The sequence below is a fragment of the Sminthopsis crassicaudata genome, chromosome 5 (genome assembly GCF_048593235.1).
Source record: "Sminthopsis crassicaudata isolate SCR6 chromosome 5, ASM4859323v1, whole genome shotgun sequence".
NCBI lineage: Eukaryota > Metazoa > Chordata > Mammalia > Dasyuromorphia > Dasyuridae > Sminthopsis > Sminthopsis crassicaudata.
This window is the reverse complement of record NC_133621.1, coordinates 228151421-228166441: the sequence shown is the minus strand read 5'-3', so window position 1 is coordinate 228166441 and position 15021 is coordinate 228151421. Positions and strand designations below refer to the sequence as shown.

General features: G+C 37.5%; 1 protein-coding gene across 1 annotated transcript; it reads right to left on the bottom strand.

The window, feature by feature from the left end:
- Nucleotides 1-315: 315 nt before the first annotated feature.
- On the bottom strand, nt 316-8933 carry KRT4 (keratin 4). The gene is made up of 9 exons (XM_074270299.1): nt 8373-8933; nt 5199-5413; nt 4038-4098; nt 3420-3515; nt 2652-2816; nt 2252-2377; nt 1577-1797; nt 1300-1334; nt 316-1203 (listed from the first exon to the last, which is right to left on the bottom strand). The coding sequence occupies exons 1-9, from the start codon at nt 8850-8852 to the stop codon at nt 1031-1033; spliced, it is 1572 nt and encodes a 523-aa protein (XP_074126400.1). The 5' UTR covers nt 8853-8933; the 3' UTR covers nt 316-1030.
- Between the last annotated feature and the right edge of the window lie 6088 nt (nt 8934-15021).

The window sequence follows — 15021 nt, the reverse complement described above, 5'->3', positions numbered from 1 at the left end:
CAAGAAATTAAAACATAAGCCAGGACAAAGCCTCTAGATTAAGGGATCTCAACCTAGGGGTCTACAGCTTTGTTATAATTGTATTTCAGCATAATTGTTTTCCTTTGTAATCCTAGTCATTTTATTTTTTGTATTTAAAAGTACTGTTCTGAGAAGGGATCCATTGGTGTCATCAGACTGTCAAAGAGTCCATGACATTATTTAAAAAAAAAAAAAGGTGTAAGCCATTTTTATCTCAGTGACATGAACTATCTGAATAATTTCAGTCACATAAACTATGCTTCTATCTCAGTTATAAACACAATTGACTCAAGATGAATGATAAGTGCATTTTATTGAGTATACATCAAAATAGGAACAGAACAAGATAATAAGTGAGCAGTGGAGGAAAGAGGAGGTAAAAGGACAACTGACTGTGTGTCAACCTTGTAGAACTAGAACTTTTACCTTTCAGTGATGGAGAATGAATTCTGGATTGGCCTGAATAAGGTAAGAATGTTAAATTGCCCATTTTAAATGGGAGAAGATGTATCTATTGCAGGCATGTAAACAAACCCCGATCTGGGCGGAAACATGTCTGTTTGGGAGAATACAAAGTCCATCAGTGAAAGACTTCAATCTGATTAAGAGATTGAGAAGTTCCATTTATGAGTAAGAGATGGCACATATTATTGAGAAAAGGGCACAATTATTTTAAAAGGGGAGAGACAGCCTAGCTATTTTTCTCCCCTATCTGACCAAGATGGAAAGTCAAGTAAAAACTGCTTCCTGGTCCAATCAAGAAGCTTATCCAGAGCAGCAACAAGGCAATAAAACACCAGAAAGAGTTGGCCAAAGACACTATCCCCTCAAGGATACCCTTGGAAGAGAATGAGGAGTGAGAGAAGAGGATGGTCTTGTCCTCAAACAGTTCCTCTGAGCCAGATCCAGAGGACATGGGGCAAAGGTACGTGCTTAAGGTGAAAGAGAAACAGAAATTGAAGAGATAGAGTTGTGAGTGCTCAGGTGGATATAGGGAGCCATCTCCCCATTATCGGCTGGTCCTCTTGCCCACAGTGGTGGAGGAGACAATCTTGGTGCTGGAGCTGCCACCGCTAATCCCAAAGCCACTTCCGCTGCCTAAACCACTACCCAGCCCATGCCCAGAGTAGTTTCCAAAGGCTCCTCCGAGGGCTCCAGAGCTAATACTGCCACCAACTACAGCTGCAAGGGGGAGAAGCAAAAATAATAATAATTAATAAGCAATATTGGGTTAAATCATTAGATCAACAAATAGGAGAAGACATGAAGGCTACTTACAGATGCTTACAGCACTCTGGCATTCTCCAGACATCCTGTGGGATGAGAAAAATACATGGTGAATCATAAACCATCCCTGCATCTAACAGGATTTGTTCCTCTCACTCTCCCAAACAGATGAGAATACTCTCTGTTTTCACACCTCCGTTTCATTTGAACAACAGTTTCTGAAGGAAATCTTTTTTAGGTCTGACTAAATTCCTTTATGCTTACATGTCTCATGTTTCTCTAAAAACTATCGTGGCCTATTTATTTTAGCCCTCTACCCCCATCTCACCTGCATTCTTCTCCTTCCAGAAGCTTCCTGTATGTGGCAATCTCAAGATCCAGGGCCAGCTTGATGTTCATCAAGTCTTGATAGTCTCGCAACAGCCGGGTCAGCTCCTCTTTGGCCTTCCGGAGGGCATTTTCCAGCTCAGTCTGCTTGCTGAGGGCATCCTTCAGGGCCAGCTCCCCACGCTGTTCAGCATCAGCCACTGATGTCTGCAGAGTTTGACACTATAGGAGGAAGGAAGTGTTAACTGTTGGCACAGAGACTTGAAAAGAGAAACACAAATTGTAAGTGGTAGAATAAGGATTCAAATACAAATCCTTTGACTTTACAATGTTTAAAAAAAAAGCTTATTAATTCTGATTCCAAATTCAGAATTCTGTTATATATACTACATGAATCATTTATTTTGAAAACCTAAGAGAGTTATTAGCTATCATCATTGTTGTTGCTATTATTATTGTTATTACAGAAAACTAAGGGTTGAAAAATGACCCACCCAAAATCATTCTGCCAGTTAGTGTCAGAGCTAAGACCTGGATTCAGGTTTCCTTATTCTCGCCTTTTTTTTAAAGAAGAGAACAAATGTCCATCTGATTTGTTTTTAGACATTTCATCTGTTTGTCTCTCTTGCATTACTCAGTTTTGTCATCCCCCCCCCCCATCCTCCTTCACACTCACTTGCTTCTTGACGTTCTCAATCTCAGCCCGAAGCCTCTGAATCATCCTGTTGAGCTCAGAGATCTCACTCTTGGTATTCTTCAGATTATCACCATGCAGGTCAACAGAAAGCTGAAGCTGTTGAACCTAAAGGCCATGAAAATGCCAAGTTGGATCAATTCTTCATTCTCCAAGTTGGAAGGCATGAATACTCATTCCCAAATATTAAATAATCCCTAATCATTTCTACCCCATTTGAGAACACATCTATGTGGTCCCTTTGAAGCAGATTAACCATCATTTGCTTAGCCAAAGCTTTTACTTAAATTTGCCAAGGACATATTGATGAATGGTGGAATGATTTTTGAAATTCCAGAAGCATTGTCCCATAGACCATCCCCATAACTCTTTGATCACCCACCTTGTTCTGGTACAGATTTTGAGCCTCTGCCTTGCTCTTCTGGATGATATCTTCATACTGTAGTTGGATCTCATTGATGATGCTGTTCAGATCCAAAGATCGGTTGTTGTCCATGGAGAGTATCACAGAGGTATCACTCACATGGTTCTGCATCTGTGACAGTTCCTACAAAGCACAAACATAGATGCTAATCTTGGCACCCAAACGTATGTCCTTCTAAATGATTTCTGATTATTAAAAACCTGGGGATTTTTTTCAATTTAAATGGGACTAGACCATAGAGGCTTAGATTGGTCGAAAGCTGCCAGCCTCTAGGAAACATTATATAGAGGAAGAGATGTTGTAAAGGAAGTGTTTTGGTAACTTTAAAGTGGTAAGTGGAGTGTGATCTATTTATTTCTGCAGAAGGATAATCCTACTACTCTGCAATAACTGAGTTTCAAAAACTTAATTCAATTTAGTTCAATATTCGCTGTTCAAATATTCATTTGTATATAAAAAGATTACTCTACTCTTAACTCAGGGAGCACCCCATAGAATGGAACTGGGTCACTTTCACCAATGGAATCTTTGACCCTGAAGAATTCTACTGAATCATGTCCACCCATAGAATCTCTATATCATGATCACTTCCATCATTTTGAGTTCTTTTCCAATGAGTTTTTGTTTTTCAGACAAGCAAAAAAAAAAAGAGTTCCTTTAAAAGGACAGGGAATGATTTCTAACCACCATTATCACAGATCCAGAGGAAAATAAAGAAGTTCTTACCATTTCATAAAGGGTCCTTAGGAAATTGATCTCATCATTTTGGGCATCTACCTTGGCTTGCAACTCCACTTTGTTCATGTAGGCAGCATCCACATCCTACAAAGGGAGGTGGATAAGATAGTATTTTGTTATTGCAAAGACTGGAACTACAAGAAGAAATATATCAGTAAGATTTGAAAAAATACTTAGAAAAAACTAAGTAAAGGGACAATGGCCAATATTGTATCAAATTCCACCTATAGGGGAAGTTCTAAAGTCTATCTGGGGGAAAAATGAATTAATCAAATGAGCTATCTGCACAGTCTTAATTTCTCAGATCCTGGTTCAATTCCCCAGTTCTCTTTGACTTCACAGACCTAGGCACCATTAAGTGGAGTAGGGTTTGGAGTATTGATTTGGTTCAATGGAAATGGATAAACCAGATGAGTCAAGTCAAAGACTGACCAAAAAAAGGAAAGCAAGGCTATCACAGGAATTTTTCTTCCAGCTTCATCATCAGTTCAATTCAGTTGAACTCATTGACTACCTACCTACCTACTTGTACAAAGAGCACTGTTCAAGGCTCCAGAGATATTCACATAAAACAAAAATCAGTCCCTCAGAGAGCTCACATCCTACCTTCTTGAGGACCACAAAATCATTCTCAGCAGTAGTACGCTTGTTGATCTCATCTTCATATCTGTTGGGGTTGGAGAGAAGGAGGGGGTGGGAAAGGGAAAACATGCTTAGCTAGTGTTTCTTGAGCCACAAAGAGGCTACAAAATACTCAGTTGAAAATGTCCAGAAAATTAAATTTTCCAGAATTCCTCCATAAGACCAAAACTCTGGAAATCAATCTTAACACTATAGAAGCAAAGAGAAAATTTGAAAATGTCTTCCAAAGAAAAAGGAAAAGGAATTAAAAACTTGTCTCTACACAATGCCACATAGAGGGCATCCCCAGCCAGGTAATCTGATGCTAACAGAAGGAAAGAATTCAGGATTTCTACCCTATTCGGCCATCTCCAATGATAATATTTAAGCCTCTTTGGTGGAGTGTAGAAATAGTCACAAGAAATACTTGTATTTTTTTATCACCATGTGTCTATTTGGTCTCCATTTTCATGTGATAAGCTACATTAGTTTATTCTTCTTGTTAGAATTGGAAATCAGAATCACAGGTATCAGACCTAAAAGGTACCTTTACCTTTATCTAATTATCTAACTAATTTTCATGTTACAGATTAGGATAACTTGGACCCAGAGATGTGACTTGCCCAAAATCATTCAGCTGATCAGTGATAGAGCTGAAACTCAATACTAGTTCTCCTGATTCCCAAGCCAGTCCTATTTCCACTACTTTTAGCCTTTTATTTGACCATGTTAGCACATCAAAACTACTCTTACTCTTGAACCTCAGCTTGGAAGAGAGTTAGGCTTTGAGGAAAGATAACAAGCTCTGTTTTAGATATGTTGATTTTTAGATATTTGGTTTTAGATGCCAATAAGCCATTGGTGATGTAAAATCGATTCTTTTTTCAATTGTTTATTATTTAACCCTCAGCTTATTGATTTCATTGAAGATGTGGATGTCTAGAGGAAGGAAAATGGACTCAATGATTTTTATTGAGCCTTTAGTATTTCTAACTCTAAACTATGTCTAGAAGTTTAAGGAGAATGAATTGAGAATGGTCATCTGCATATGGTCTCTGATTTCCAGAAAGTTAGACTTCATAAATCAACTAGCCAAGCTCCTGGTAGATGGCTAATCCCTGCCACCCTACTCCAAGCAAAACATACTTTTTCTTGAAGTCTTCCACACTGTCCTGCATAGTCTTCAATTCAGATTGTAGGCGGCTTTTGTCATTGAGCAAGCTGTCCAGCTGTTTCCTCAGGCAGCTAATATATGTCTCAAAGTAAGGTTCTAGGTTTTTGCTAGATGTGGTAGTTGTCTGCTGTTGCAGGAGATTCCACTTGGTCTCCAAGACTTTGTTCTGCTGCTCAAGGAACCTCACCTATAATAAAAAGAGAGAGAGAGAGAAGCCAATGGGGCAGCTGGGTGGCACAGTGATAGAGCACCAGCCCTAAAGTCAAATGTGATCTCAGACACTTAACACTTCCTAACTGTGTGACCTTGGGCAAGTCACTTAATCCTAATTGCCTCAGGAGAGAGAGAGAAAGAGAGAGAGAGAGAGAGAGAGAGAGAGAGAGAGAGAGAGAGAGAGAGAGAGAGAGCCCCAAGCAGTCAGTGTCCAGTTCAAAAACAAAATAATTCAGTTCTTCTCTTCCAGCAATGGAGTTTCTGGAAGAGAAATGCATTCCATCCAAAGAGAAGGGGAGATGGGGAATGAATCATTTAATTTTGACTAGAAATAGAGGGAAGAATAACCCTTAATTCAGAACTCAAAGGGATCTTAGAAACAAGTCTCATTTTCCCTATTTCTTAAATGAAACATTTATATTTTTAAGATTCTTTCTCTGATTTCCAGTAGAGTTATAATAACTACAAGCTTTCTTCTAGTGAAAAGAGCTTAACAGATCACAGCAGGATAAAGGTTTAGATAAGCATTTAAATGTGAATTCTCAGTTTGATCTTGGTGGCAATTTCTGCTTACATGGTTCTTTACTATGCTCTTGGAAATGCCAGTGAAGGACAGTTAATCAACACACATTTATTAAGCATTGTAACCAGCCATTGTGACAAGCATTGGAGAGATAACAAAGGCAAAAAAAAACCACAGTCTCTAGAGAAACACATCCTAATAAGAAAGACAACATGCAAATAATTATGCATAATTAATAATGGCTGAACAAGTTATGGTACATGATTGTGATGGAATAAGAAATGATGAGCTCAATTATTTTAGAAAAATTGAAAGAAGAGCATGAAGAATCTGAATGAAGAACAAAATGAGCATTAACCAAGAGAACATTGTATTATGATAGCAATATTATTTTAGAAATGACTTTGAATGAATGTATTTTGACTATTAAAATACCCAATTAACTCTAAATTCCATTTGAAAAAAAGATAATATCTGCATCCAAAGAACTGATTAATATTATGTATAGAAGTAATTATATATAAATGTATATGTAAAAATGTCTATTTGTGTCTGTTGATAGCCATCTTTAGGGTGGAAGGAAGAGGGGAAAAGGAAATTTATATGATAATTCTGTTGTGTATTTGACAGGAATAGCAAGTTATATATAGTAGATTTGCAATTTCATGTACAATCATTTTTTATTATACTGTTATAAAAATGCTTGTTTTATTCCATAAATTAAAAATAAAATTTAATAATAAAAAATTGTTCATGAAAGATATATAGTATATAAGTGGAAAAAGCTTGAAATAATCTAGGTTTAAGTCCAGTGAAATAAGGTAAAATTAAAGTGGCCTCAAATGATCTCCAGATCTGTAAATACTGAGAGTCAATGATACTTGCTAAATTTATAAGATACATTCTAATACTAATGTATGGTAGGGTCATTAAGCTTTAGCATTAGAACACAAAATGTGTTATGTGTTTTGATACTAATATTAAAAAAAAACATGATATTTCCTACTTCCTGGCTTTTAACAAGAATAATAAATCATTAAGAACCAGGATTTTAGAGTGCCCATTAGAAGTCTTCTAATCCAACTACCTTGTTTTACAAGAAGGAAAACTAAGGCACAGAGAGGAAAGTTAAATATCTTTCTAGAGATAATTTAGGTGATAAGTAAGTGAGCCTGCATTTGAACACAAGTCTTTAAATCCCAAATTCAGGGCTCTTTTATTCAGTTCTTTTTAGATATAGTCAAATCTTTCTTGATCTAGCCCTTATATATAGGATAGGAAATATTTAGACATATTTTAAGAGTCTATCTGAGTGGAGCTCCTGAAAGAGTTGTCCCAGGGACTGGGGAAAAGGGATCACACTCATGCAATTCTTTCGTAATGTATGACTCAGCTATTTGAAGGCTGATTTGTCCTCTACCAGCCATCATATTTGGCTCTTAGTCCATTGGCTAAACCTGAAGCAGATATGGGCTTTACAATCCAAAGGATTGGAATCCAAAGGATTTATCACTTATTCAATATATCATAGCACATCCTGTGAGCTCAAAGTTCACCAGTAGGATTACTTTGGCTTCTGTAATATTTTTAATTCGCTCACTAGTTTCAGTAGGTAACATTCACATCTAGCATTTAAATAATGCTATGTGGCAAATCTTTAGCTTGCAAAGTACACATCACAAATGTTATTTCATTTTATTCTCACAACAAATGTGAAGAGGAGAAGATGCTATTATAATTCTCATTTTATAGATAAGGAAACTGAAGAAAAGAGAAATTAAGTGAAATCCCCAGAGTCTGAAGTAGGATTTGAACTCAGGTCTTCCTGATTCCAGGTGGAATGCTATGTGTCATCCATCTGGAAACTAATCTATGATCCCTTCAGTAAGAGAAATTATTCCATTTTGTAGCTAGTAGAAATTAAAACCCAGAGAGGGTGACTGACTTGTTTCATGTCACATAACGTATTAGAAAAAAAACCACAGAGTTCATTTAGTTCACATAAACATGTCTATTCTACACATCAGGAAACTGGCACAGGCAAACTAAGTGATGTGTCATGAACCACACCAATAACAATCAATAGAGAAGAGATCTGAATCTAAGAGTTAGTCACTTTTTTCACTAAGTGTTTAAGATCCCAAAGAAACCCCTTGGAGATACAAAGGTGAAATAAAATATGACCCATACCTTTAAAGAGAAAAAAAAAAAAACAGAAAAGAATCATAGACTTTTAAAATTTCGTCTCAGAAGCCATTTTGCCCAGAGAGGAAATGACATGCCCAAGATCTCTCAAATAGTACTTGTCAGAGCCTGCCCTCATTTCCAAGTCCTTGGATTCCAAATCAGTGTGAGACTCCAGAACTCTTCAGCCTAACACCTGCACCTATCTAGACTTAGACCAGCTCACCTTGTCAATGAAGGAGGCAAACTTGTTGTTGAGGGTCTTGATTTGCTCCCTCTCTTCTGTCCGCACCTTCTGGATCTCTGGGTCAATCTCCAGGTGGAGGGGGGTCAGCAGGCTCTGGTTAATGGTCACCTCTTGAATCCCACCAGCAGGGCACACAGGGAAGTTGGGTCCCCCTTGGCCATTGAATGCCCCACCAAAACCTCCAGCACCAAAGCCTCCAGCACCGAAACCTCCAGCACCGAAGCCTCCAGCCCCAAATCCAAATCCAGCCCCTTGCCGGCTCCCCGCCACACTAATGCTCCTGTTCCTCCCGAAGTTATAGAGACTCTTGCTGCCAAAGCCTCCAGAAGAGGAGCTGCGGCCTCCACCACCGGAGATAGAGGCAGAACTGAAGGCAGCCCGCCTGCCCCCACCCACTACTGCTGACCCACTGCTAAAGCCCTTTGAGCTGGCTCGGATTCCTTGATGTCTGGCAATCATGACTGGTGGAGAAGAGGAGACCTTCAGATAACTGTAACCACCAGCAAGAGGGTAATTAGGCCAGAGCCAGTGAATGAAGAGACTTCTGCTCAGGGCGCCTATATATGTGCTGGAGCAGCTGGGTTTGGTTACAGGGGCATAAAAGGAAAAAAATCCAAAACATCCCTTGGGCTGGGTCTTTGGCAAGAGCCCATCTTTCTTGTACCTGCTTTGTCACTAAACACACCTACAAAAGTCATTTGGAGGGCACAGTTACTTGGATCAGATCAATTGTACCTGCCTGATAGCCTGCAGGGGCTCTCTATTACACTGGTATCAAAGGCAAACTCAGCAGTATTCAGGAAGCAAAGAACTGAGAATCAAAGGACATGATTTCTTCCATTAACCCAGCTAGTTTTAGGATTAAAGGAATATAGAACTTAGAACTTTTTTAAATGGTCATCTTGTTTGACCCTATTTTATAGCTAAAGAAACAGACATAAGAAAGTTAAGTGGTAGTAATAATAATAATAATAATATCTCACCTGATTCTCTTAGAATCAGATAGATACTATCCTGTTTTACAGATAAGGAAACTGAGGCAGACAGGGATTAAGTGACTAGAAAGGATAGTAAGCTTTTGAGGTGGGATTTTAACTAAGGTTTTCCAGAACCAAAGTCCAGCATTCTATTCATTGTACCATCTAACTACTTTAAGTGACAGCTATGATGAAATCATATGTCAGAATTTAAATCCAGTTCTTCTCACTGCTTGGCTAGGGATCTCTCCATTATGAGGATGGTCTACCCACTTTTGGCAGCAAGCAATGCCGCCATATTGGTGATAGATTTAGTGGTAGCAGATTGAACAGACACCCAATCAAACTTAACCTTACTTCATTTCAGAACTCCTTATCTCAAACAGTCCACCAACCTCAGCAGGAATTATAAGTTTGTACCACCACTATACCAAGTTCTCTGTTTCCTATACAGCCCCAACCTTTTAAACTACGGTTCGTGACCCCATATGGGATCTCATAAATGAACGTAGATGGTTGCAAAATTAATATTTATTATCAATAAATGTTTTATTTGTTTATCCACTTTATATACCTATATAGTGGGGTTGCATGAAAATTTCTTGATCAAAAAGGAGTCAGGAGCAGAAAAAGTTTAAGAAGTCCTGCTATAGAGTATTTTCTATTCTGTGTCCTATCTTGCCCTTTTGATGTCCACATAAAATCCTGAGGCATTATATATAAATTACCCCAGGAGCAGCTAGATGGCACAGTGGGTAGAGCACTGGCCCTGAAGTCAGGAGGATCTGAGTTCAAATGTGGCCTGAGACATTTAACACTTTCTAGCCTGGACAAGTCAACCCCAATTGCCTCAGCAAAAATAAATAAATACATTGCCCCAGCTACCAAGATGATATTATTAAGAATACACAATTTATCAATCCACATGATACATGTCTTTCCTAAAGTTCCCATTGGCTAGGGGAATCTGGATAATAGAAACATATTATTATGTGTCAAATTTTTTACTCTAGGTACAATGTTACTGTTACCTATTAACTGCCCATCCTGTTTATGGAAAATTTATAGATAGCTTCTGGTAGACAGAAGCAAAGAAGTAGGACTTTTATTCCCTGTCCTTTACCTGCTCTATTAGCCCAAGCAGCCTCTTGAAGAGGGAAAAGAGAAAAAAAAAATGAAGAGACCCTACTCTGGAGCTGAATAATCCATTCAGGAAAGATATGCTCCTAAATAATTATGAGTTGTATGAACCAACTAGAAAAATCTAAAAGAAGCAAAGGAAAAAAGGGGAATGAGCCTCTTCATTGTATAAATGAAGAAAGCAGAGATGAAAGTGCCTAAAGACCTCTATAAAGACCCAAGTGACTGGAAAGTCCAGGGATCAGTCATTGTCATTGTTTTCCTCTTGTTTTAACCCTCATAAAATCTTTTTTCTATCCTAAACCCTCAATTCTCTCTCCTCATCCATTATATCTATTATGTCCATTATTGCCCAAAAAGAAAAATGAAAAGGCAGCTCTGTTTGTGATATCTGGGAAATCTAGAGACAGTAAGAGCAAGGGATGTCCCCCGGAATCCAAAGGCAAGTAGGGTCTGTCTTCAATACCCCTTCCCAAGAAAAAGAGGCATAGACAGTGAGTCAGTCAACACCTACTCATTAACTCTTTGGGGACCATAAAGACCATATTTTATCCAGTCATATATTACCACTATAGGGAGACAGAATCCCTGCCCTGAAATTCAAATTCAAAGCCCCTCCCTCCCTCCCATTCAGCCCTTTCCTCCAGTCATTTCTTTTAATTCCTACCTAGACAGATTTTTTTCTTTTCCACCCTCAACATACACACACACACACACACACACACACACACACACACACACACACACACCTCTCTTGTCTTCTGAGGCTACTCTCCAATGTCCCCACCAACCAAGGTTGCCTTCTCCCAGAAGGTAGTAGGTGGTCAGTGGTTAGAGTCCTGGACTTTGAGCCAGGAAGCCCTGAGTTCAAATCCAACTTCACACACTAGCTGGGTAAGTCAATTATCCTCTATTGCCTCAATTTCTTCAACTACAGAATGAAGAAAATAATAGACCTATCTCCCAGGATTGTTGTGAAGATTATATGAACTATACATGTAAAGTACCTGACAGATAGTAGGAACCTGATAAATGCTAATTTCCTTCCTTTCAAAGGAAACTGGGTAGAGATCATCTAATCCAACTTCTTTATTTTAAAGAAAAGAAAACTGCTGTCCAGAAGGGAGAGTGATTTACACATAAGTAAATGTAGAGAACTAGAACCCAGATCATTGGACTTGACTTGCACATGGTGTGAGTCAGTCACTAAATCCTATTTCTCCCTTCATCCAGCTTCTGCTCAAAGTTTGCTTCATCTTGGAAGCCTTTTCAGACTAACTGCTTTCCAATTCCTCACCCCCAACCAAATCCCCATTCCATCAGCATTGAAATCTCTATCTCTGACCAATTGCTCCTAGATTTATTTATATATATGTAAAAAAAAATGTGTGTCCATAATTCAAAGGACAAGAACCTGTGTCTCTTCCTCTCTCTAAATCTCCACCCATTCATTCAGACTCATTCTAGGGATTCTGCTCATGGCAGTGTGTTGTAACCAAAGGAGTCTTTTTCCAATAATTGACCCTATTCTTTATGGTCTGAGGGCTAGATTTGTACAACTAAATTCACTTACCCAAACTAAATTCAAGGGCCAGACACTAATGTACTATTAGTGGAGCTGTGCATTGATCCCATCCCTCTGGAAAGCAATTTGAAACTTTACCCCTCAATTAACTAAGCCATTGACTACTTTTTGACTAAGGGCCTATATTTTTTTTCCTTTTTGATTTTTCTTGTGCAGCATGATAATTGTGGAAATATGTTTGAAGAATTGCACTTGTTTAACATATATTGGATTACTTGTTGTCTACGGAAGGAAGGAAGGAAGGAAGGAAGGAAGGAAAGAAGGAAGGGGAAAAAATTTGGAACACAAAGTTTTACAAGGGTGAATGCTGAAAATTATCTATGCATGTTTTTTTAATGGATTGAACCTTTTATTTTTTTATAGTTTTTATTTACCAGATATATGCATGGGTAATTTTACAACATTGACAATTGCCAAACCTTTTGTTCTAATCTTTCCCCTCCTTCCCCCCACCCCAGATGGCAGGTTAACCAATACATGTTAAATATGTTAAAGTATAAATTAAATACAATATGTGTATACATGTCCAAACAATTGTTTTGCTGTACAAAAAGAATCAGACTTTGAAATTGTACAATTAACCTGTGAAGGAAATCAAAAATATGCATATATTTTGAAAATAAAAAGCTCTAATTTAAAAAAAGAACTCTATGTCTAAAGAGATCAAAGACAGGAAAATGACACCTATATACAAAAATATTTTAGTAGCTTTTTTTTAATGGGAAAAAAAATAGAAATTAAGGGGATAGTTATCAATTGGAAAATGGATGAATAAGTGATAGTATATCATTTCAGAGGATTAATGATCAAACATAATATCTACCGGCTGGCACTGAAGTGATGGATTCAAAATGCAGAATGAGACACATTTTTAGTTATGAGCAATTCAAGAATTTGCTTTACTTAAACTATGAATGTTTATCTCTATTAGTTTTTTTTTTTTTAATTTTGGCTTTGATTTTTTGCTATTCAATGGGGAGGGAAAGAGAAGGAAAACAAATGTTTTAGATGAAATCTTTTATTTAAAGGATTTGAGGGCCAAAATGAATAAGTTCTTTTTAGACAGGTCAAATGAAATCTTTACAGTATCTTAAGCTTCCCTTCATACAATATGGATATGATTCTTCCTGGAAAAATTCAAATCCCTTTTTCAATTCCTCAAAAGTCTCCCTTGGAATGAACAAACCTGAGAGAAAGCTGGAAAATAACATGATTTCTATACTAGATATAGTCCTTATAGACCAAACTAGGAATGTGATTGGGCAGGCACTAACACCTATGTGAACTGAATGAACTTAGTAAATCCATTTTCAGGGAGTTTTCTCTCATCTTTTCTATTTTCTTTCAAATGAAAAGTGGAAAGATGGGTTGGAACCTAAGACAGGGGTGGATAAATTCCCCAATCCCAGGCCCTTAATCCTTCCTGTTCAGTAACATTACCCTGACATCACACCCTCCTGTTGGCTCATCTTGGCCTCTTCACCCCAATTCTGTTCTCCATATATCTCTTGTTTGCTTCACTGGGGAAGTTTATGATCTAGAATTTTTAAGAATTTTTTCAATTTAATAATATTTTTTCTAGTTACATGCAAAGAACATTAATTTTTTGAAAGATTTTAGATTCCAATTTTTCCCTCCATCCTTTTTCCCATCCTCCTTCCCCAAGACAACAAGCAATCTGATAAAGTTTATACACATCGCTTTTAAACATATTTCCATATTTGTCATGTTGTAAAAAAATAGAACAAAAGGAAAAATACCAAAAGGGTGAAAATATTATGCTTTGATCTGCATTTAGACTCCATCAGCTATTTCTCTGAATATGAACAGCATTTTCTATCATGAGTATTTTGGAATTGTCTTGAATCATTGTATTACTGAGAAAATCTAAGTCAACCACAGTTGATTATTATACAATGTTTCTGTTATTGTGTACATTGTTCTCCTGGTTCTGCTTCTTCCATTTTGCATCAGTTCACATAAGTCATTTGAGGTTTTTCTGAAACCCTCATCACTTCTTATAGCACAATAGTATTACATTACATTTATATACTACAACTTATTCACCCATTTATACCAATTTATGGGCATCCCTCGTTTGCTTTACTGGGGATGTTTGTGAGCCAGAGTTTATAATAACAAAGTTACAGCTATAAGATGGCACCCAGTGATACTTTACTTTTCTGTACTGAAGAGAAGATCTGAGTTCAAGTCTCAGCTTCATGATCTTGGGTTAGTCACAACCCTCTGGATCTCAATTCCTCATTTGCAAAAGGGGATCAAAATGCTTATAACATGATCTCTTAGACTTGTTAAAAGTGCTTTGCAAAACTTATGATGCAATAGAAACAACAATTTTTATTAAGTAGTCTAGTGCACCTTTTATAACAACTCACATTTTGACAGCGCTCTCAGCTTTACAAAATTCTTGTCCTTATAACAACTCTCTGAGGCCAGAGGCAAATTTCTTGTTATTATCCCCATTTTATAGAGGAGGATCTCAGCTCTATTGTTTCCCTTCTCTTAATATCCACAAGCCTCAGTTTCCTTTTCTGGAAAATAGGATCTGCCTCCCAGATTTGCTGTGAGGATTACAGTTGAGGGTTTTGAAACCCTTTGAAAGACTAAAGAATATTGATCAATTCAGTGTCCAATCATTAGTCCAGAGGACCCCTGATAAAGCAAGCTACCTCTTTCCTGACAAAGGGGTGAGGGACACAGTTTTTTGGACATGGTCAATATGTGAATTGCTTTACTTAATTCTACTCATTTGTGACAAGAGTTTTGTGGGACTTTTCCTCCTCTGAGTGGGTGATGAGAGGAAAAGGAAATAGATATTTGTTAATTAGAAAATAAAATAACTTTTTTTTCTTAACAAAAGCTTGTCACCATCAAGCACAATCTATAAATGTGAGCTATTGTTCTT